The sequence below is a fragment of the Andrena cerasifolii genome, chromosome 8 (genome assembly GCF_050908995.1).
Source record: "Andrena cerasifolii isolate SP2316 chromosome 8, iyAndCera1_principal, whole genome shotgun sequence".
NCBI classification, from domain to species: domain Eukaryota; kingdom Metazoa; phylum Arthropoda; class Insecta; order Hymenoptera; family Andrenidae; genus Andrena; species Andrena cerasifolii.
In genome coordinates this window covers 1,776,377-1,797,731 of record NC_135125.1, presented here as the reverse complement: position 1 = coordinate 1,797,731, position 21,355 = coordinate 1,776,377, and the positions used below count along the sequence as shown (strand labels likewise).

The window sequence follows — 21,355 nt, the reverse complement described above, 5'->3', positions numbered from 1 at the left end:
TACAACCGCGCCATCGGAGCATAGAAACGCGACTACCGAGAAGCGTACGGTTCGACCCAAACCTGACATATTCTCCCGCCTACCCGCTCGTCTGAGCGACCAGTTATGTTCGTTCGTCGAGCCGTCATCTCGTACGTACGCTTGGTTCTTTCAACCCCCTCCCTTACGACTATATCTCGCCAATACGCCCTCGCACAAGCTGAAGCACGCGTCGGCACGGCATATTGCAGGGGCGTAACTAGTGGAGCCACTATGAGTGCGCTCTGTGTTCAACTCCGAGACAGGTGCTTTTCTATGTACAGATGTACGCAATGTCTAATGCGATGATCGTACAGATGAGCACCCAAAATTGTATAGATTTAAGAAATGCAAACAACTACAAGCATACTTCAACAACTTATACATTCTCACTGAACAGGTAGTTTTAGCTTTAGTGTTGATAAGTTCCTCAATTCTCCGTTATCAAGTCTCATACCACCAACGTGTAATTCTTTGATGATATCGGTTCTTAAAGAATTTCTGAACGGTTTGTATTTTTTGAAATACACTACGTGATATGACGACCTTGCGTGAATATAATGGTACACTGATAAAGATTTTACAGAAAAATGCCAATTTTAGGTGTCTTAAATAACTATGTGTTATGTCAAATAAAACAAAATAGAAAATGGAAGAATGCAAGGAATATACGCGTAACGTTTTCGTACATAGGTAATTTATTTGAGATTATTATCATTTTTAATATAGTAAGATATCTATACAAATAATTTGACATTATAATGGATGCACTTTGAAAAGAAATATGTATTCTGTATCATCGATGTGATTTAATAACAAGTGCCCTGAGTTGTATTACTGACAAAAGAATGCCACAAAGCAGACTACCGATCACATACGGACAACTACACACACCCCTTGCATGCTGTAGTGACACAGCCACACTTCGCCACATCGATTTTACCGGCTCGCTTGCACTCACACTCGGTCGACCCGTTCACTGAAGGAATGTCTCATATGCCTCCCTCCGGCTCCCTTTTCCTCTCCCTTTGCCTCTCCTGGCCCTGCATCGCAAAACCTCTCCGTCAGTTAGCTAGGTCTCCTTCTAACTCACTAGTCGTCCATCCCTCTTCACCAAGCCCCAACCCCCCTCTCGACCATAGGTCTTTCGATCTCTCTTGGTTTCTCACTCGCTTGCTCGCTCTCTTCCAATTTCTCTCCGTCTCTCTCTTCTCTGTCTGTTGTGATCGCGGGGAGGTGGAGGTTGCACCTTTTGCCGCATCTCGGAATCTCGCGCGTTGCTCATTTGCCGTACATAGGAGTGGAGAAGAGAAGAGAGGAGGGGAGCGGAGAGAAGAGGAGCGGAGAGGAGTGGAGTGGTGAGGAGAAGAGTGAAGTGACGAGGAGAGGAGTAGAGAGGAAAGGAAAGAGGGAGTACGAGAGTAAGCGAGAAAGGAAGAGTAACCTCCGCGCTAGGTAGTAGTATGCGAGCGGGGCACGGTGGTCGGACAGTTCCAGTTCCGTTTCGATTAGGCGAGTCCACGCCGGGGTTTTTGGTTCGCTCGTGGCCCGTAAAACGTACGCGTAATGCCGTTTATCGTGGCCATTGACGGCACTCGGTGCTGCTGGTGCGGTTGCTGTTTACGCGACGCGCTAACTGCACGCCACTTTTACAAGTGGAGCTGCACTGTTGGGGAAGACACGAAGTGAGCCAACTTCGTGAGTGTTCGGAAAGATAGCTTACGTACGACGTTTAGATCGTTCAATACGACTTCATGGTATGGTCATACCAAAACCAGATCATCAGGGTTAGAGGAGAGTGCACTGTAAAATCCGCATGTCCCGATTCACTGGGTTTGTATATGTCATCACTTCGCATGCAACGTTCTTGCAAGTGCTTACGCACACTCACGCAAGCGCACAACAGCAGAGCTGTCTTAAAGCAAATCGTCGCCGGAGAAACGATTCCCGGCCCTCTAGCCCAGTTCCGGGCACGGCCATTGATCCATCGATAAGGAAGTTTCCTACCTCTTGTTAGATTTTCGGCATGTGTAGTAAAGTGTAAGCAAGTGAACCGAGCTATCTGTGGGATACAAACGCTCATCTTCTTTGTGATTTATCGTTATCCTAAGTGGTGACGTGTGACGTATAGGTTTTGTACGCCGTCATAAATATTTTTCGGAAAGCTATCATTAACAGTTTATTTCCTCTTTCAATTGAACTTCCATTTTTTTCTCCTTCTATTTTCATTTTGTTAGCTACGTTCGCATACGGATAGACATATGTGACAAATTTTAAATTACATCGTAACTTATAAATGTTACCATCTTTGAAAGATCGAAATTCTCGTTTAACAGTTGCCGCTATTGTATTCTGTATTCTGCAATTGGTAATTCCTTTCGGTGGATCGTTTCTCTCGTAGAATTAACTGCGTTTACACTTTTTACGCAAGTTTTCAATACAATTTGGTGTTGATATTCTAATGAACATCGTGTCTGCTTCATTTTCGTCCTTATTTCTGAGTAAACGAAAAAATTAGTTGGTGCTCTTACCATTTACTATGTTCCATGATTTTTATTATTTTTTCGTAAATACTGTGATGGAAGTAAATACTGTTATTTAAATAATTAGTATAGTTATAAAATATTACAAAAATTTTAAGGAACACTAAAAATCTTACTATTTTCGTCGGTCTGGTGTATACGTCAGGGGTAGTATTTTATCAATTGAACTCATGATTGACATTACAGTCTTCGTGAAATAGAAGCCAAACATAAGTGGATAAAATGCAAATTATTGTTCTAATCATTTTGTTTCTACATTTCATTTGCTACATATTATAAATACTACGTTCGTTCTGATATCCAATACAAAAATAGTTCGTTTTAAATATTTATTGTTATTGATAATATTGCTTGTCAGTATAGCGTTGCATTCGGTTGTTGTAATTGTATTGAACCTTAGTGTCTCGTAAGTAGGGTTATAAGAAAAGGAATCTAACGAGACATGTAACCTAAGAAAGTTGACTTCATTTATAATATAATTATTGTTTCGAAAGCACATACCAGTCGTAGTGTAAAGGTAAAGAAGGGAGTCGAGGTGTGCGCAACTTTTTAAACGATTCATCCATATTTGCAGCGCTTTGCGGTAGTGATGTTTTAATCGCGAGCAACGTGTGTATATCAGTGACAGAGCATGGAATTCGAGCGTGTGCGTTCCGCCTGGCAAACGCGCAAACGCGTGACCGCGTCCATGAGGACTTACCATTAATCCGGGTTCTTAACCGCGCGCAGAGTAAACGTGGCTGACACGCCGCCGATGATAATAATAAGAGTGCGTAATTTATTGAGCTATCGACGTCACAAATCGTGTGACGTAGTGTGTCGGCGCGGTTATCATTGCTGTTAATCGAAGCAGCTTGCCTAGCGGCAATATTTGCCGAGCATGTAGAAAAGTATGTACGATAGGAAAGTCAGTTAACTAGCCGGCCTGACCAGAGTTCAGAAGTGAAGCAGTGAGTAAAACTGCCCCCTCGCGGTATGCGTCCGTGGTTCCCGATTCAACCACTCCTCTGCCATCGAGTTCTTACCTCCTACCCCCCTTCTCTATCTCTCATTCTCTCTGTTTCTCTGCTTCCACCCCCTCTCCGTTTTCCGTCGCCTTCCCTCTTCTCTCTTCTGTAGCCCCGTAAACTCCTTGTCCTTCCACCGCCCCCCTCTACTAGGGTCCTCCATTTTGTCGTGATTCCTCTAACTCTAAATATATATCACACATTTTGTTCATACAGTGCTATTGACATTTGCGTATAAATCGTGCGCGAAACCGTGCCTATGATTGACATACTGTTTACCAGCCCAAATAACAAATACGACTATGGGGCTCCACCATAGGCTATCCTGGAAGGTGTCATATCTCTCCCTCTCTCTCTCTTTCTCTCTTTCTCTCTCGCTCTCTCCCGCGCGCCTTTTCAACTCATTCTTTCTCTTTTCATTTCTTATTATACCTATTTCTCACTCGTAATTTATTCGTCTTCTCCCTTCTACCTCTCTCACTACGATATTTCTCTATTCTCTTAAGTTTATTTCCATAATAAATCGTAGCTTTCAATACATGCGATTTTCGTTGGCCAATATTTTGTACACCGGTACGATTTTCAACATGTAACCTCTCGTACGAGTATCGTATCTAGATTCGCGATGCGATACGTTTCTCCATGTTGTTGCTCTAAGTAAGCTTTTACTAAATGTCTCGTTGTCAATAAGTGTGCCAGGATAAACTTACGAAATCTTAGTTTTGCTCCATATTACAGTGTTTCCATGGGTATTAACCCGAATATACTTAACGCCGTACGATTTTCCCGTATTTCGGCACGATACTTCTTCCCGAAGCAGTACGTGTCGAGCATTATTTTATATTGATATTTTTCGCATTTCAGATGTCTGCTGGGTCACAAATTCAGATGGCACCCCAATCAACTGTAAACTCTGGTCAGTCGGTTCATAGTCAAGACTCGAACATGAGCACTGGTGAGTTAGTACACTCCTACTCTATTCGAACATCCCACCTGTGTTTCTTCTAATAATTAATTCAATAATCATTTAGATGATACCTTGCAATTGCAATAACTTTAATGCAACTATAGGCTCATCGCATAGTGATAAAGAGGTAGACCCGAATACTCCGGAAAAGGTACCAAGAACTCCTTCGGAAAGGAAAAGGAAGCGTAAACTTGACGATGGCGGCGGGGGAGTTACAGGGGGGCCTGTAGGAAGTAAAGGGTCTAGGTCTGTTGCTGCTCTTGAAAATAAGAAGATCAATGAGTATTTCCCGAAACACCATTTGGGCAGTAGTCCCATCCGACATGGTGGCGCTAAAAGTCCTTCCCCCCAGCAGGGTTATCCTATGGTAAATATGAATTACGTATACTTTCTATATATATACAGTGGCTCACAGCCATAATTGTACGCTCTTTAAAATTGCATAACTTTCTTAAAATTAATCGACTTGAGTTTTTTTTTTAGAAGATAGAAGGATTAGTTTGCTAAGTCGTTTTGAAAAAAAAATGCACTTGGTCGAAATAGCAAAAAAAATAAAAAAGGTTTTCTCAACTTTTTTTGTGAGCCTGCAAATGAAAATTGGTTAACGGTTGCTCCGAGCTATAAACGGTTAAGGAGGTTCGAACCCGGAGAAAATATAATGAGAAATCTTTGAAAAGTGTTTTAATCTGACGTTCAAAGTGTAGTCCGCATTGTGTCAAAATTTCAAGTGGATTGACCGCACGGTTTTTGAAAAAATTGAAATCTAAGTTCCGCTGTTATACAAAGGCTGTTATGGGAGAAGTGATAGAATTTCTATAAAATGTTACACAGGGTCCCTAAAAATAGTGAGAAAGTCCTAAAAAAAATTACAATGAAAAGCTGAAGTATTCTTATGAAATTCTGAAAAAGAAAATCATGGACATGAACCGTACGGTTTATTAGATAATTGAATAAATAGACAGCAATGTGCTTGTATTTTTGGAACTGCCTGGAGGAACTGTTTGAAACGTGGCAACGCTGTACGCCGGGTAGTCATCTATACAATGTATACTTGTGCAAAGGATACAGTAAAAATTGGTAAAAATACTACCGAACTGTAAACATGTATTTAGTAATTTGTTGCGAAACAGTACGAACGCGCAAAAGGACGCCACAAGTGTGAGATGGGAAGAGAAAAAAAGATGGACGCAAAGCGACGTTGCCGCATTTCACTCGCATATTTTACGCTACTTTTAATGAAAATATTGTTTCTAGCTGCATTAAACATACTTTTTGTTTATTTGAATTCCAAAACAAACAGTGTAGTCATAATTTTATTAGGAATAGACATGTAACTAACATTTTTGTCTACATAATTTTTTTTTATCTAAGATGGGTATCACTGCAGAGCTCCCATGTATAAGCATAGGCTTTAAGGAGGTATCGAACCTCCTTAAAGATCGCAGAATAAGGTCGAGAATCGCTGATGTTGGGAATTTCTGCGTTTCTCGACCTTATTCTACGATCTTTAAGCGTTTATAGCTCGGAGCAACGTTGACCGATTTTCATGAAATTTTAGACACGTATACAACTTACTTCAATCTACAAACGGTTTTTTTGAATTTTCATTACAGGCTCACAAAAAAAAGTTGAAAAAAACGACCTTTTCTATTTTTTTTTTGCTATTCCGCCCAAGTGCATTTTTTTTCAAAACGACGAATCACGTCGCTTAGCTTTTAAAAAAACTCGAGTCGTTTGGATTAATTTTAAAAAAGTTATGCGATTTTAAAGAGTGTACGATTATGGCTGTGAGCCGCTGTATCTAAAACGGCGAATAAACATTCTCCTTTGTGTCCTTTCTGATATTTTTTCTAATTATTTTTCAACAGTATCCACCATCGCCTCAACAACTCCTTTCACCGCAAGTAACAACACCTAATTCTTCAGTGGCAGAATTTTCTTCACTGATGCAGCCGCCAAGACCTCATCCTCAACCTCCACCTCCTCCTCCACCAGTCTCGACACAACCTGCAGGCTCGATGGTCAGTAAGCAGGTGCAGGTAAGGCCTACCAACCTCAGTAGGACAAGCCAGGTCAGGCAAGCGAAGACTAACACCCCAAATGTAAGCAAAATTCGGTAATACCTGCAAGCATTTTATAAGAGACGACCCGTAAAAAATTCAATTCGCAATGTTGGCATTATAGTATTCACGGTAGCGCGATTAATTATTTCAAATTACGCGAATTCTTTCGCGAAGGAATACCACAAAACCATGAAGCAAGCAGTCTGGCAGGAAAGTCCAATTATTTCTGGCTGTACTACGGTATGACCCAATCACCGGAATGAACCGAAATTTTGAGGGGTGTAATATAAAATTTTAGCTGCGGGTATTTGTTAGTTTCTGAGATATTAATAAAAAACTTTCGGCATAATACTGTACATAGGACACAGGTTATAGTTACAGAAAGTTACAGGCTAAGTCCGACACGTCCGGCCGCGATGGCGTATGCTAGAAGACCGTCTTCTTCTCGGCCTCCCGATCGTCCTCTTCCAGGGAGCGGGCCTTCTTCTATCTTCAGCTACGAGCACCAGTAGGCAATGCACGGGCCTATACCCGGTGCTCGCAACAATACATTGAAATCCACCTATACAGACTTTACTAACATAACTATCTTCTCGTCGCCGTCGACTGTGAAACAGTCGACGATACAACGTTCGGTATCAGCCTCGAAATGTATGTATAGGGATATGGTAACAAAAACTGGACGCGAACGGTCTTCACCAAGCCAAGTGCGATTGTTGTTGAGAAACTCAGATATTATTGCTGTTGACTTATTCCGACACAACGCATTCCACTTTCCAACTCCTCCCGGGTATTAGTATTGGTTGGGGCTGGATTAGTGCGGGGGGCGCGTAAAGCATGCTGCCAAACCGATGTGAGTTTGGGAATACTAAAAATGAGACTACAGTTACAAGCATCGCGCGATGAGGTCAATACCGTACATTGTATCGTCGACTGTGAAACAGTCGTCGTCAACGAGAAGATGGGTGTGTTAGTAACGTCTACAGAAAGTTTTTTTTTAATATCTCAGAAACTAACAAATGCCCGCAGCTAAAATTTTATATTAGAGGTTCTCCCCCTCCCGTCCAACCCCTCAAAATTTCGGTTTATTCCGGTGGTTCGGTCATACCGTAGTATATCCTTATTTCTATTTAATTGCTAAAGAATAAACTTGCAGACTTGTGATACCCCTAATGTAATTTTGCAACGTATGTTTAGTAGATGTCCGGTACAAAGTTGCACTTTCTTTTTAAAGGTAAATGTTAGTTTCCCATCAATTAAATATAAAGTCTTGCTGAAGTAAAATTATATCGCTCACAAATACCGTGTACTTGATGTATTCGTTGCATTTTTTATATTCTATATTACTAACCCATTAAGTTTAATTTTTATTCAACAAGTAAACCGAAATACACCTTGTATGTTCGAGTGTCTAAAAATTAGCTTTGCAATGGGCATTTCTTGTCAGATGTTTGCAGTAAATTCAGCTAACTTCTGACTAAACTGTAGCACTGTATCCATTTGTTACCATAGGAGTGCAGTACCTTGTGATGTCACTCCATAGTGAAAAATTTTTCTTTCGCTTCTAAGTTGTTAAAACCGTTTTATTTGAAATTTACTTTAATTGCCCAAAATAAAAATAGGTGTGCATGTTCGTTACTCTTGTAGTTACATTGGCTCACATCCATAATCGCACACTCTTTCAAATAGCATAACTTTTTTAAAATTTATCCAAACGACTTGAGTTTTTTTAAGAAGCTAGAAGGATTAGTTTGCTAAGTGACGTGATTCGTCGTTTTGAAGAAAAAAACGCACTTGGTCGGAATAGTGAAAAAAATAGAAAAGGTCGACCTTATTCTCGACCTTATTCTGCGAACTTTAAGCGTTTATAGCTCAGGGCAACGTTAACCAATTTTCATGAAATTTTAGACACGTATACAACTTACTATAATCTACAAACGGTTCTTTTGAATTTTTATTACAGGCTCACAAAATAAAGTTGAAAGAACGACCTTTTCTATTTTTTTTTGCTATTCCGACCAAGTGCATTTTTTTTCAAAACGACGAATCACGTCACTTAGCAAACTAATCCTTCTAGCTTCTAAAAAAAAACTCTACTCGTTTGGATTAATTTTAAAAAAAGTTATGCAATTTTAAGGACTGTACGATTATGGCTGTGAGCCACTGTATCTATAATCTTATTCTATCACTGAGAAAAGTAAATCAGAAATTGAACTTATATTGTACAGAACATGGTCAGCCCTGAGAAAGAGAGAAACATAAAATACACAGTGTTCTACAGTTTCTTATATTTACATGCATACCTTAAACCATGCGCATACATTTTTGGTGTTTTCCTTGCTGCCTGTATAATAGTTCTTTTCTATCAATACGTTTGGGTTTCATCCTGTAATTCGACTTGTAACGTCGAAACAGCGAGTCCGTTGTAATCGAATAACACGTAGAATTTGACTTTACAACAAATATGTGCTAAGGTTAGAAGATTGGTCCGTGAATTTTTCTGCATAAATTTATCAGAGTATTGCCTTCAGCAAACAACTTAACGTGCATGCTACCCCTACCCAGATGCAGCAAGGTATCTGATATTTGTGAACTATGCTGACAAATGCATCAGATGTTACAGTACTTTGTCTCTACTTATTATACAATATACTAATTGTATTCCAGACAGAACTTACTTGCCAGAGGATACAGGAATTTGAGACTCAAGCCTCTTCAGATTTAGAATTACGTAACAACAAAATCGACGAATTGAACAGAGTAAGTATAATATGTAAAATGAATACTTTAAAAACAGAGAAAGGACGAGTCTGTACAATTCGAAAGATCTGGAAATTTATGAATTATTCCTTCGTTAGAATCATTGTGAACTGTACGTTAAATGTCTATATAGAATGTAGAAAACCTCAATGCAATTACTTCTATTCCTTTTCCTATCGGAATGTATGGAATGAAGAGGTGTAAGAGTAGGTTTGATAGAAAGGGCGAAGGAAGTGTATGAGGAAGTAATAAATGTGGTGAGAGTAAAGGGAACGGAATCAGAGGAGTTTTGGACAGGGAAGGGAGTCAGGCAAGGATGTGTGCTAAGCCCGACCTTATTTTCGGTGTACTTATCGGATTTGGAGGAGGAAATGGAGAAAGTACAAATTGGGGGAGGGGGGGGGTGAGAGTGGGTAAAAAGAAGTTTTGGACGCTGGGTTACGCGGATGATGTGGTAATGATAGCGGAGAAGAAGGAAGATATGAGGGAGATGTTGCGAAGATTGAGAACATATCTAGGTAGGAAAAAGTTGGAACTAAACGTTGAAAAATCGAAGATAAGGTGTTTAGGAAAGGCAGAGGTAAAAAGAAGGAAACAGAGTGGAAGTGGAATGGGAAGGAAATTGAAACGGTTAAGGAGTTTAGATACCTGGGAGTAAAGCTACAAAAGAATGGGGACATCGCAGGACATTGTTGGGGAAAGGGCAAAGGCAGCAAATATGGTAGTAGGACAAGTGTGGGGCATAGGGGAGAGATTATTTAGAGAAGACTGGAAGAAAAGGATGCTACTGTTTGACTACTTAACAGGGGGGATAATGATGTAGGGGTTGGAAATATTTGGATGGAGAGAAAGGGAGGAATTAGAGAGGGTGCAGACAAAATATATAAAATGGTCCCTAAGTTCCGTTACGCAGTTGCGACCAGGTCGCCGACGACCACGAGGTACACGGGGACATATGAGTTCGTACGCACTTGGTCGCGGCGACCAGCGAGTCGTCGGCAACCACGAAAACGTGAGCGATGCACGGGAGACCAAGTGGTCGCGGCGACCAACGAGGTGCCTTGTTTCCAATACACGAGTTCACACGACGAGCGACTTTGTTGGCGACCAGACACCTACAAGCAACGAAATGAGTTTCGATACGCAGAAATTTATTTTGCAAATTGAATCTCGAAAGGCAATTTGGAACTTGTCATATAATGAGTACTCCAATCGTGACATTAAAACAATAATAAGAAGTGGTGTATTTTTTGGGAATGAGAAAGCCAGGAAACATATCCTTTCTTACGGCGTTCTTACAATATCGCCTCTTATTTTTCTTTTTTTTTTCAATGTACTTCATAATTACAACAATCTCCTCGACGTCCATTCTGTTTGGCGCTCTCTACGAAACGGATAGGTATCGAGTTGCTCGGTCTGGTCGCTTCGTTTGGTTGCCCGAATTTTGGTCTCTCGGTCTCTCTTTGGTCTCAAGTGCGTAACGGGGCTAAAGCTGGACAGAACGACGCCGGACTATATTGTACTGGAGGAAACTATACCAGTTACAGCGGGAGCAACAGCACTTGGATACGAGGAAAGAATAGAGGCTGCGAAAGGGTGTTGCCTACTGAAGGAGTGTCTAAGAGAAAGAGGAAAATTGGGGTGCGACACAAGAAATAGTAGAGAGAGGACAGAGTATTTAAATGGAAACGGGTTCAGTCAATTAGGTATAGAATTAGAAAAAGGGGGAGGGAAGGAAATATCGAGAATACTGAAAGAGAGGGACAGAGAAAATCAATGGCAATGGAGGTCTGGGTTAGGTCTAGGTACAAGTACATATATAGGAGGACTGTACAGGTGTGGAAAGAATAAATATAAGTGTGGAAAAAATACTTCAGGAGAGAAGGGTTGAGGAGGTAGTGGAATGGCTAAGGAAGGAGAGAGAGCGAATTGATACCAAAGAATAATAACGTGCAATAGAATGGAATGATAGGAGAGGGAATAGTTTAGTAGAACAGTAGATAGTATGGGAGAGCGGGTGCGTTAATTATATAGGGTAATAATCATGGGTGTGAATGAGTGTGAGAGAGCATCTCATGTCACATTTCTAGACCGCAAGGTTGAAATTAAATAAATATATATATATACTTCTATTCCTTTTCAGACAACAGATGAACTTAGGCACCAAATGGCTAATCAACAGAAATTGATTGAGCAGCACAAATCCCATATAAATAAGTGTATAGACGTTGTAAAGAAATTACTGAAAGAAAAATCAAACATAGAAAAAAAGGAGGCTAGGCAAAAGTGTATGCAAAATAGACTGAGATTGGGTCAGTTCGTGACTCAGAGGGTAGGTGCGACGTTTCAAGAAAATTGGACAGACGGTTATGCGTTTCAAGAATTAGCACGACGGCAAGAAGAAATAGCAACAGAGAGAGAAGAAATTGACAAGCAAAAGAAATTATTACTCAAAAAGAGGCCATCAAATAGTGAAACTGGTAGGAAACGTAGTCAGCCGCAGCCTTCGTTACACAATGGGACGGAAGCTACGTTTTTGAAACCGGATGCAGTACCTGGATCTTATACGTGGCAGGAGTATTATGAAGCCGATGAAATACTCAAGGTAATACATCTTATACTTGAGACATTCCATGCGAACTCGGACAGATTTCAGAGTAAGTTTTCGTAGATTGCTGAAATTTGATTATGTTGCAGACTTTGGTGATATTTAAACGTACATCAAAGGATTTTTCAAAATTTTGAAAAATGTCGATTTTACAGCTGTTTGAAGTTAAGTGCTAACTTTTTGTTCAATACATTATAGCTATGGAAGTAGTAAACGGATGGAGATGAGTTTTACGGTGCTTATAGAGAAGAGATTGAAGTTTTAAGAAAAAATTATTTCAGTTTAAACAAAAAAATTTGAACCATTTTTGTGCAACTATTTTAAAGAAATGCAGATTTTTAACATCGGGCGCGATTTTAAAAATCTGAAAAAGGAGAATATAGTTCTATCCTTCCTTTTGATGGACAAATTTTCGAAAATGTGGACATTTTAAAACTGGCCCTGTAAAAATTACCGAAAGTTGACGCTGCGTCGCCCAGCACCGGCTCAACTGGTCAAGCGGCTATATCTGATATTCTTATACAGGATTCTCGAAAACAGTAAGTATTTGAAAAAAACGGAAGGAGGAAAACTCTTATTGCTTTTTATATCCAACATAATACGATATCTCAATTTTTGGCGTTCGCAATATTTTCGTTGAAACGAGGGTGACGTTTAGTTTTTTAACCCTCGTCAGACGGCACTATTTTACAACGTTAACAGTTGGCAGAGGCACAATTGCACCCTCACATATTTTATATGAATATTCTCACTGTCGGTATAATTTGTACGATAAATTGATAACATTTAGTCTCAATGAAAATCAATTTTAAAAATTTCCCAAATTTTCTTTTATAATGTAAATTATCTATTTTTTTTTACTTTATTATGATAAAATAACATTATCATTAAAAAAAATCGCATTCTTTTTTTCTTGCATTATCTTCGTACAAAATATATAAGGGCGCCATTGTGCCTATGCCGCTGTTATGGATGCAACCCTCGACTGGACCCCCTATCTCGGAAGGGGATTGAGATATTTTTCTGAAATTTGGCCTATATAAAGTAGAGCAAAAATTTAGAGATGTCACGAAACTTCAGCACTTCCCGACTTCTCGAAAAAAAGTTATCGCAATTTAAAAACAAAAGTTACAATTATACCAATGCCGTCTAACGAGAGTTAAATGGAATGCTATATATTTGATTACCCAATATGAAAGCGACTATCGAGACAAATTCAACCATATGGTACACTATGACCTGCAAGGCCACATAAGGTTAGGAATGAAGTAAAAATATTGAACTATTTATCTAGGAGATTGAGTTTCTTCCTTTCATTCCTAACCTTGTCTGGCCTTGAAGGTCATAGTATACCATATGGTTGAATTTGTCTTGACAGTCACTTTCATATTGGGTAATCAAATATATAGCATTCCATTTAAAAAAACTAAAAGTCACCCTCATTTCAAGGAAAATATTGCGACCACCAAAAATTGAGGTACCGTATTATGTTGGATATAAAAAACAGTAAGAGTTTTTCTCCTTCAGTTTTTTTCAAATATTTACTGTTTTCGAGAATCCTGTATAAGAATATCAGGTATAGCCGCTTGACCAGTCAAGCCGGGGCTGGGCGACGCAGCGTCATCTTTCGGCAATTTTTACAGGGCCAACATTAAAATGTCCATATTTTCGAAAATTTGTCCATCAAAACTTCAATCTCTTCTCTATAAGCACCGTAAAGCTCATCTCCATCCGTTTACTACTTCCATAGCTATGATGTATTGAAAAAAAAGTTAGCATTTAACTTCAAACAACTGTAAAATCGACATTTTTCAAAATTTTTCAAAATCCTTTGAGGTACGTTTAAATATCACTAAAGACTACAGCATATTCAAATTTCAGCAATCTACAAAAACTTACTCCGAAATCTGCCCGAGTTCGCATGGAATGAGACTCATTCATTTGCCTTCGCATATATTTAGCAAGCGCTCAGATTCTTTTTATGCCCATTAATACGTGGCGATTTTTTTAGTTAAGACAAAGTGCGTTAAAAAAAGAAGACGCGGATCTGCAATTAGAAATGGAGAAGCTCGAAAGAGAAAGAAACTTACACATCAGAGAGTTGAAACGTATTCATAACGAGGACCAATCGAGATTCAACTCTCATCCTGTATTGAATGAACGTTACCTTCTACTAATGTTGTTAGGAAAAGGTGGTTTCAGTGAAGTGCATAAGGTGCGGAAGTTTATATTTTCAGTGTACGCTTTATTAATTATTAATAAAAAAAACAATTGCTTAATTACATTCGAAGCTATTTGTTCTTTTGTGCAGGCATTTGACTTAAAAGAGCAACGATATGTCGCTTGTAAAGTGCATCAACTAAATAAAGACTGGAAAGAGGATAAGAAAGCTAATTATATTAAGTAAGTATCCGAAAAGTAGAATTTTCTGTAACGATGTAACTAGATTTATATGGGTAGCAATATTTATACAAATTATATGGGCATTTTATGAAATTGTATTTCCTTGCAGTAGCATATTACTAATATAACTATTGTGAAAATTTTTTACATAGACATGCGTTACGAGAATATAATATACATAAAGCTCTTGATCATCCCCGTGTTGTGAAGTTGTATGATGTGTTTGAAATTGATGCCAACTCCTTTTGTACTGTCTTGGAATATTGCGATGGCCATGATTTAGATTTTTACCTCAAGCAGGTGTGTATATCGGTTGGCATGTATAATACATCAACTCTTATATCTTTATATCTTTCATATAACATTGACTTACTATACTGCAGCAATATTTTATATAAACACATGTTTTTTTTCACTTTTAGCATAAAACTATACCTGAAAGAGAAGCAAGATCTATTGTTATGCAAGTTGTGTCTGCATTAAAGTACCTCAATGAAATAAAACCCCCAGTCATACATTATGATTTAAAACCAGGTAAATTTTCTGTACATATAAATATTTTTTATTTTCGTTTTTTTTTTTTATTAAATGAAAATATAACTTCTCTGAATCATTTTGTAACAATAACGAATTCTGCACTCGGTGTCATTAACATTGTAATTGTACAGGTAATATATTATTAACCGAAGGCAATGTTTGTGGAGAAATAAAAATTACAGACTTTGGATTAAGTAAAGTGATGGACGAAGAAAATTATAATCCAGACCATGGGATGGATTTAACATCTCAAGGAGCTGGTACCTATTGGTATGTATGTTTGAATTTTCAGAATAAAATTTATAGCCACGCAAGTAGTGTTCCTGATCTCTCCATATTTTTTGTTTCTCGAGAAATCAGAAATGCGATCGCATTTCTTGAGAATTCTCGAGAATTCTCGAGAAATTGTAAAGAATATTGCAAAAATTATATTTCCGGAGTAATGTTGATAATATTTATCAAAAACACAAGAAAACTTTAACTAAATGATTATTCCTGTCTAATTTATACGAAACTTGTGTAAATGAAAAATAGATATTAAATAAAATTGGTAAATTTATGTATTTAATACAAAATTTGTACAAAGCGAAACCTTACTTTTTGGTTTTAAAATTTATTTTTAAATAGCACAATACGTCTAATGTAGCGTCAGCGAATCTATTTCTTTTTTGTGGCAAAATCTGTTACTGTTATATTGACGTTTTATATATATATATATAACTATCTTGGCTGTTAAATAAAAAGATGCGTCTTTTGACCCTTTTGGAAGAGATTCTGGATCATGCAAAAATTTTTTGCGGGACACAATAGTCTTATCTCCTCTTTTCTATATTTCTTCTTAAAGGGGACCTTCCGGTCTAAAAGTCGATTTTTTAATTTCATTTTTCGAATGTTCAAAGTTTTAGGAATACATGTTTAAAAGGATTTGTTGAAATTCGTAAAATTCCCGAAGTTAAGTATAGGCATTTGAGTAGCGGCAAATGTATGGGTAACACCCGGCCACTCGGCGGTCAGGTAAAACTTTAAACGCGTTTTTCTCGAAACAGTGTTCTCAAAACGGCGGGACCTGTATCTCCAAAAGTTGTTATCCGATTCGACTGAAACTTTTTTTATTTTGAAGAATATACTTCTGGCTAGGGGGCATACTAGGAATAAATACAAAAAATTTTAAGTTTATAATTTTTAAAGGCGTTGGAATGATGAAAACTATAGGGAAAAGTGATTTCAAGCTTCAAGTGTTGTTGTTTTCTAAAAAAATGTAATTCTCCCCTAGCCAGAAGTATATTCTTCAAAATAAAAAAAAGTTTCAGTCGATTCGGATAATAACTTTTGGAGATGCAGGTCCCACCGATTTGGATCAATTTTTTGACCCCTTGACTTTATCAACTCCCCAGTGCCGTCTGCAATGATTAATTGTAAAACAAAAAATATATTTCTGTAGCTTAAGACATCCTTAATACAATGCAAAAAGTCCCGTTAAATTATATATAGTAGTTTTCCTTTAATTAATTCCTAAATATCACTTATTTTTTTGGGCTCTAGACCGGCAAGTCCCCTTAATAGCCACACGAAACTCATTAGGTACTTAATTCAGTGTACAATTTTTCTTAATTTTTTAATAAGAATTTAAGAACACCTTCAGCAGTTAATAATATCGAATCTTCTATACTGTGATTTTCTGTTGGAATTTATATAGGTTCTAATGTTATTAATAAGATGTATTATAAATTGTAGATGTGTTTATACGTCCGCGATTAACTAGTAATACATTCATTTACGAAAATAAATGAGATTTATAATATTTTTCCTAGACTTATGTATCTCGAGAAATTATAGTATTTCTCGAGAAATAAGAGATAAGTAGTTATAAAATTTCTCGAGAAGGAACACTAAAGTGCTAGCTTGCTGCGTTTCAATTTCGTGATGATATATAGGAGAAAGGAATAGTAGTATTTTCTGTAATTTTAGGTATCTCCCGCCAGAGTGTTTTGTCATTGGTAAAAATCCTCCGAAAATATCATCAAAAGTTGATGTGTGGAGTGTAGGAGTTATATTTTACCAGTGTCTGTACGGTAAAAAGGTATGATTAATCGCTAAATTTTTCTGAATACTTTAAAAAAAACTGCGATACGATAATATTATTCTACTAATTACTGTTTTATGCTTTCAGCCTTTTGGACATAATCAATCGCAAGCTACAATTTTAGAGGAAAACACGATTTTGAAAGCTACCGAAGTTCAATTCGCAAATAAACCAACTGTTAGCAACGAAGCGAAGGTAATCATTTTAATCTCAGTTTATATGTATTACGTATTAGCCACGTAACGCACTTGCGACAAGTTGCCGGCAACCAGATCGCCGACGACCACGAGGTACACGGGGATATATGAGTTCGTACGCACTTGGCTGCGACAAGCAACAAAGGTTTCTGGTCTCTTGTCGACTAAGTTGCCAGCAACTTGTCGCAAGTGCGTAACGGGGCTTAAAGCAGGGTTGACTAACTGATGGCTCGCAAGCCACCGGGGGCACCTTCGCCTTGCTGTCACGCTGAACGACTCACCTCCATACCGACCAGACTCTGACGACCGCAGTCAAAAAGGGAAGGAAAGAAGGAGGAACCGACTGCTATTGTCAGAGTCTGGTCGGTATGGAGCGGGGTCGTTCAGCGTGGCAGCAAGGCGGAGGTGTCCCCGGTGGCTCGCGAGCCACCAGTTAGTCAACCCTGTATTAAGGGATTACACCTAGTCAGGCGGCCGAGAAGAGGCGAATATTTGTGATTTTTTTTTGAAGAAGTGGAAGAAGCGTATATTTTCACAAAACTTTTTGCGCTTAAAAGAGCAACATTTAAAGAACATTTGGTAATTTTTTCGTAGAAAAATATTTACGTTTACAGTAAAGTAACAACAGACATCCAAGTAGCATTTTTAAAAATTTGATTTTGTGGTGAGCACTGCCATTCAGAACCAGATTATCTAAAATCAGAAAACAAAAAAGATTTCGTTATTATATTAATGTATCCTCAGGTTGACGGAGAGAATTTTCCAAAATATTAATTTGAAACAAAATGGCGGCTATTTAAAGTTGAAAGTCTGATTTTTTTCGCGTGATTTTTGCACGAAAAAATCAGGATTTCAACTTTAAATAGCCGCCATTTTGTTTTAAATTAATATTTTGGAAAATTCTCTCCGTTAACTGTATTTGTAGATAATCTGATGCTGAATAGCTGTGCTCGCCGCAAAACCAAATTTTTAAAAATGCTTCTTGGATGTCGGTTGTTACTTTATTATAAACGCAAATATTTTTCTACGAAAAAATTACCAAATGTTCTTTAAATGTTGCTCTTTTAAGCGCAAAAAGTTTGATAAAAATATACGCTTCCGTTTCTTCAAAAAAAAAATCACAAATATTCGCCCCTTTTTGGCCGCCTGACTAGGTATAACCCCTTAAAGGAATATTTGGAATGCCCTATTGTAATTCTCTTTTTGTTTTTTTTTCTTTTTTAGAGTTTCATAAGAAGTTGCTTAGCATATAGAAAAGAAGAACGGATAGATGTATTAACATTAGCTAGACACGAATATCTTCAACCTCCAGTGCCAAAACATGGCCGCCAAGCGAATAATCAACAGCAGCAGCAACAACAACAGATTCAGCAGCAGCAGCAAACGTCGTTTAGTATTGGCATGTTTAGTGGTATGAACGCATCGAGCAGTTCGTAGTGGAAAGAGACTAAAGATAAAACCTTCGATATGTTAATACATGCCAAATCTTAAACACTGAATTGCACACCATCTCATCTTAGGAAAATAGCGACCGCTATAAAGAATTGTAAATACTAAAAACCTGGATAGTATCATCATCACCAATACCGCGATTACCACTACCACTCCACTATCACTACCACTACCACTATCACCACCACCCTCCACCACACTTCTACAACTATACTTACAGGCCGATTACATAGGACATTGCAAGAGAGATGCGAGACTGGTCACCGCAAGTCCAGGAACTTGCGTCTTTCTACAAGACAAGCTATATAATTCAGCATGACAAAAAAAATGTTGTGTTCGTAAATATTCAATTGTATTATCGTTCCTTGTATCAAACAGTGAGCTGACTTGATAATAGTGTTTAAAAAGAAATAAGAGAAACAGAAAAAAAACATGTGATAAGTCATTGTGAATTAAAGTGAAGTTCAAATTAAGAAGAAAAGGAAGCAAAGGAGTACGACGATGGAAATCATTGGAAGTGAAATTACTCGATGACTAAAGAGAGCAACGGGAGATAAAAGTATCCAAGGCAAAGCGCATCATAGCAATTAAAGGGACTTTGCTTTCACGGAGACGTTCCTCTCTTCTGAAGTTACGTGTGCATGAATGAGTGTGATGGAAGATTGTTAAAACTAGCGTGCGTGTATATATTTATACTATATATATATATATACTAATAAAATCCAATATAATATATATATATGGTGTAAAGAACAGGACAGCATTGACAGTGGAAAGATAACTGTGGTGGATCCTCGCATGACCTCCGTGCAACCAAGTATTCCATGAATATTTGACTGCACATCATGTTACTTTATTCGAATATTAACATTATTACTTATATCATGACTAATAACGATTAACATACACGAGGAGATTTGGTTGGTTGTTCCTATTCTGAAACGAGTGGGCTTTATCTGTACTGGATTGATTGGTCTAAGGTTTGAATATAAAGAAAGTAAAAGAATCACGATGTTCCCAAATGAAAACGAAACTTATAGAATCGTAGTCCACCGCTTATAATGCCCCGTGCACACGTACATTTTAATCCAGAATTTCCTGATAGAGTGGCTCCTTTTATTTTTCTTTTTTTGAGAGTGGACTTCGGCGCGTTATGGTCTTACATTTTCGTGATATAATGATATACCGATTTGTATAATCAGGCGTTAAAAAAAAAATTTTAAGGTAAGAATCATAATACTGTACCGACCTGATTACTATTTCTTTATTCATAATTTGTTTTATATATGTACGTTATATATAGATAATTATGAAATAGAAGACTAAGTTATTTTATCAAGTGTCCTTGCTTTGTATTATAGTCGCGTCTGTCGGCAAACTGCAGCTTTTCGGAGTAATAGAGAGTTGTTAAAATGTTGTAAGTTGTTGGTACAATGTGGGCACGGTATTGATGATTCAGTACCAACGAGATTGGCAAAGTATGGGCAGAGGAGAATACATTACAAGTCTGAACAAAGTCTACGACTAGATCCATCGCTCCTATTCTAAAAGCCAACCGTTCCTGTTTCCCCCTCCTGTTTCTCTTACGATTTTTAAAATTCATTGGCACCTTAAAGAGGAACAGAAAAACGTATATTCTTTAAATCCCTCCTTAAAGAAGTGCTTTTTGTAAACCACGTTGGAAGATCAACTAGTCAGAGCTTGAGCGAATCCATTGAATTTTTTCCGCGGACTCGTATACATAATCGTCTGGATCGTAGTGTTTTCATATTTAGTATGCTTTCCAAATTCATCGAAATTCAGAAGAACTTTGTACATTGTACAGAGATTTTTCTTCCAAGTAGTTGCAATGGTCTCATCATTTTTTACATGTATGTTAATACTTCGTAATGACGATTGTGCATACTACTCTCGGGTAAACAAAGTCGTATACTTTGGCCAGTAAGTTTTACGAAAATCACTTCTTTTACATGATAAGGGTATAGTTTTTTCACGACGACCTATAACAATTAGGAAATTAAATCATTGAGTATGAAAAAAAAAACGTGAAGGAATGAAGGGAATCATTTAACGAGCATTTATTCCATGAAATCTCATTTGAGATTATATGTAACGATAAAAGAAAAACGAATCTATATCAAACAGTGTTTATATGTTTTGCGATAGAAACAATTTTGCATTTGTACATAATGAAGACTCCTTGAAAACGTATCGTTAATAAAAAGTATGAAGTGCATGTATTGGAAACAGATTTTTATCCAAAGAATTAATTTCTTTCACAGAGAACTTACTGCACAAAAATCCTGATTAATTAATACGTCCGATAAATACTTCGAAATGAATGGGTTTTCAATATAAAGACAAAATATTGAACATAATATTTGCAACTCTGCGTGCTCTTGTAACTATGCATATTAAAATTTGGGATACTATTATGCAGATCGACAGAAAAAGTCATTCTAAGAATTAGGGAAGTTTACACCTCGAACAAACAACAAATCTTTTTTATTGGCCCCTGCGTGTCAGCATAGTCACGATCTTCCTCATAACCAACAGGAATTGCGTCGAGGATGGTGTATGAAAAGTTATAGCAATAAACTTACGTATTTGTGTATAATTTAAAGTTAGTAAACTTATTAATTAAATATAAATCACGTATAACGGTGTATATTTTCCCTACAATATTATGTGTACATATGTATTTTCCTTTACGACAA

General features: G+C 37.6%; 1 protein-coding gene across 13 annotated transcripts in view; it reads left to right on the top strand.

The window, feature by feature from the left end:
* The window catches only part of Tlk (Tousled-like kinase), a 262,049-nt gene extending 241,175 nt beyond the window's left edge, over window positions 1-20,874 (top strand). For 6 of the 13 annotated variants that reach the window (XM_076818236.1, XM_076818233.1, XM_076818235.1 and 3 more), the window contains 13 exons: window positions 4,433-4,523; window positions 4,640-4,902; window positions 6,404-6,637; window positions 9,266-9,358; window positions 11,502-11,963; window positions 13,978-14,181; window positions 14,278-14,369; window positions 14,522-14,669; window positions 14,792-14,903; window positions 15,038-15,176; window positions 16,875-16,986; window positions 17,077-17,184; window positions 18,411-20,874. In XM_076818236.1, coding sequence (XP_076674351.1) covers window positions 4,433-4,523; window positions 4,640-4,902; window positions 6,404-6,637; window positions 9,266-9,358; window positions 11,502-11,963; window positions 13,978-14,181; window positions 14,278-14,369; window positions 14,522-14,669; window positions 14,792-14,903; window positions 15,038-15,176; window positions 16,875-16,986; window positions 17,077-17,184; window positions 18,411-18,623 — 2,271 coding nt within the window. In that variant the 3' untranslated portion in view covers window positions 18,624-20,874. Of the gene's footprint in view, window positions 1-1,455; window positions 1,852-3,454; window positions 3,512-3,673; window positions 3,901-3,955; window positions 4,226-4,432; window positions 4,524-4,599; window positions 4,903-6,403; window positions 6,638-9,265; window positions 9,359-11,501; window positions 11,964-13,977; window positions 14,182-14,277; window positions 14,370-14,521; window positions 14,670-14,791; window positions 14,904-15,037; window positions 15,177-16,874; window positions 16,987-17,076; window positions 17,185-18,410 lie in introns of those variants that run through there. The other 7 variants (XM_076818243.1, XM_076818240.1, XM_076818244.1 and 4 more) reach the window with 7 other exon arrangements.
* Window positions 20,875-21,355: the final 481 nt, after the last annotated feature.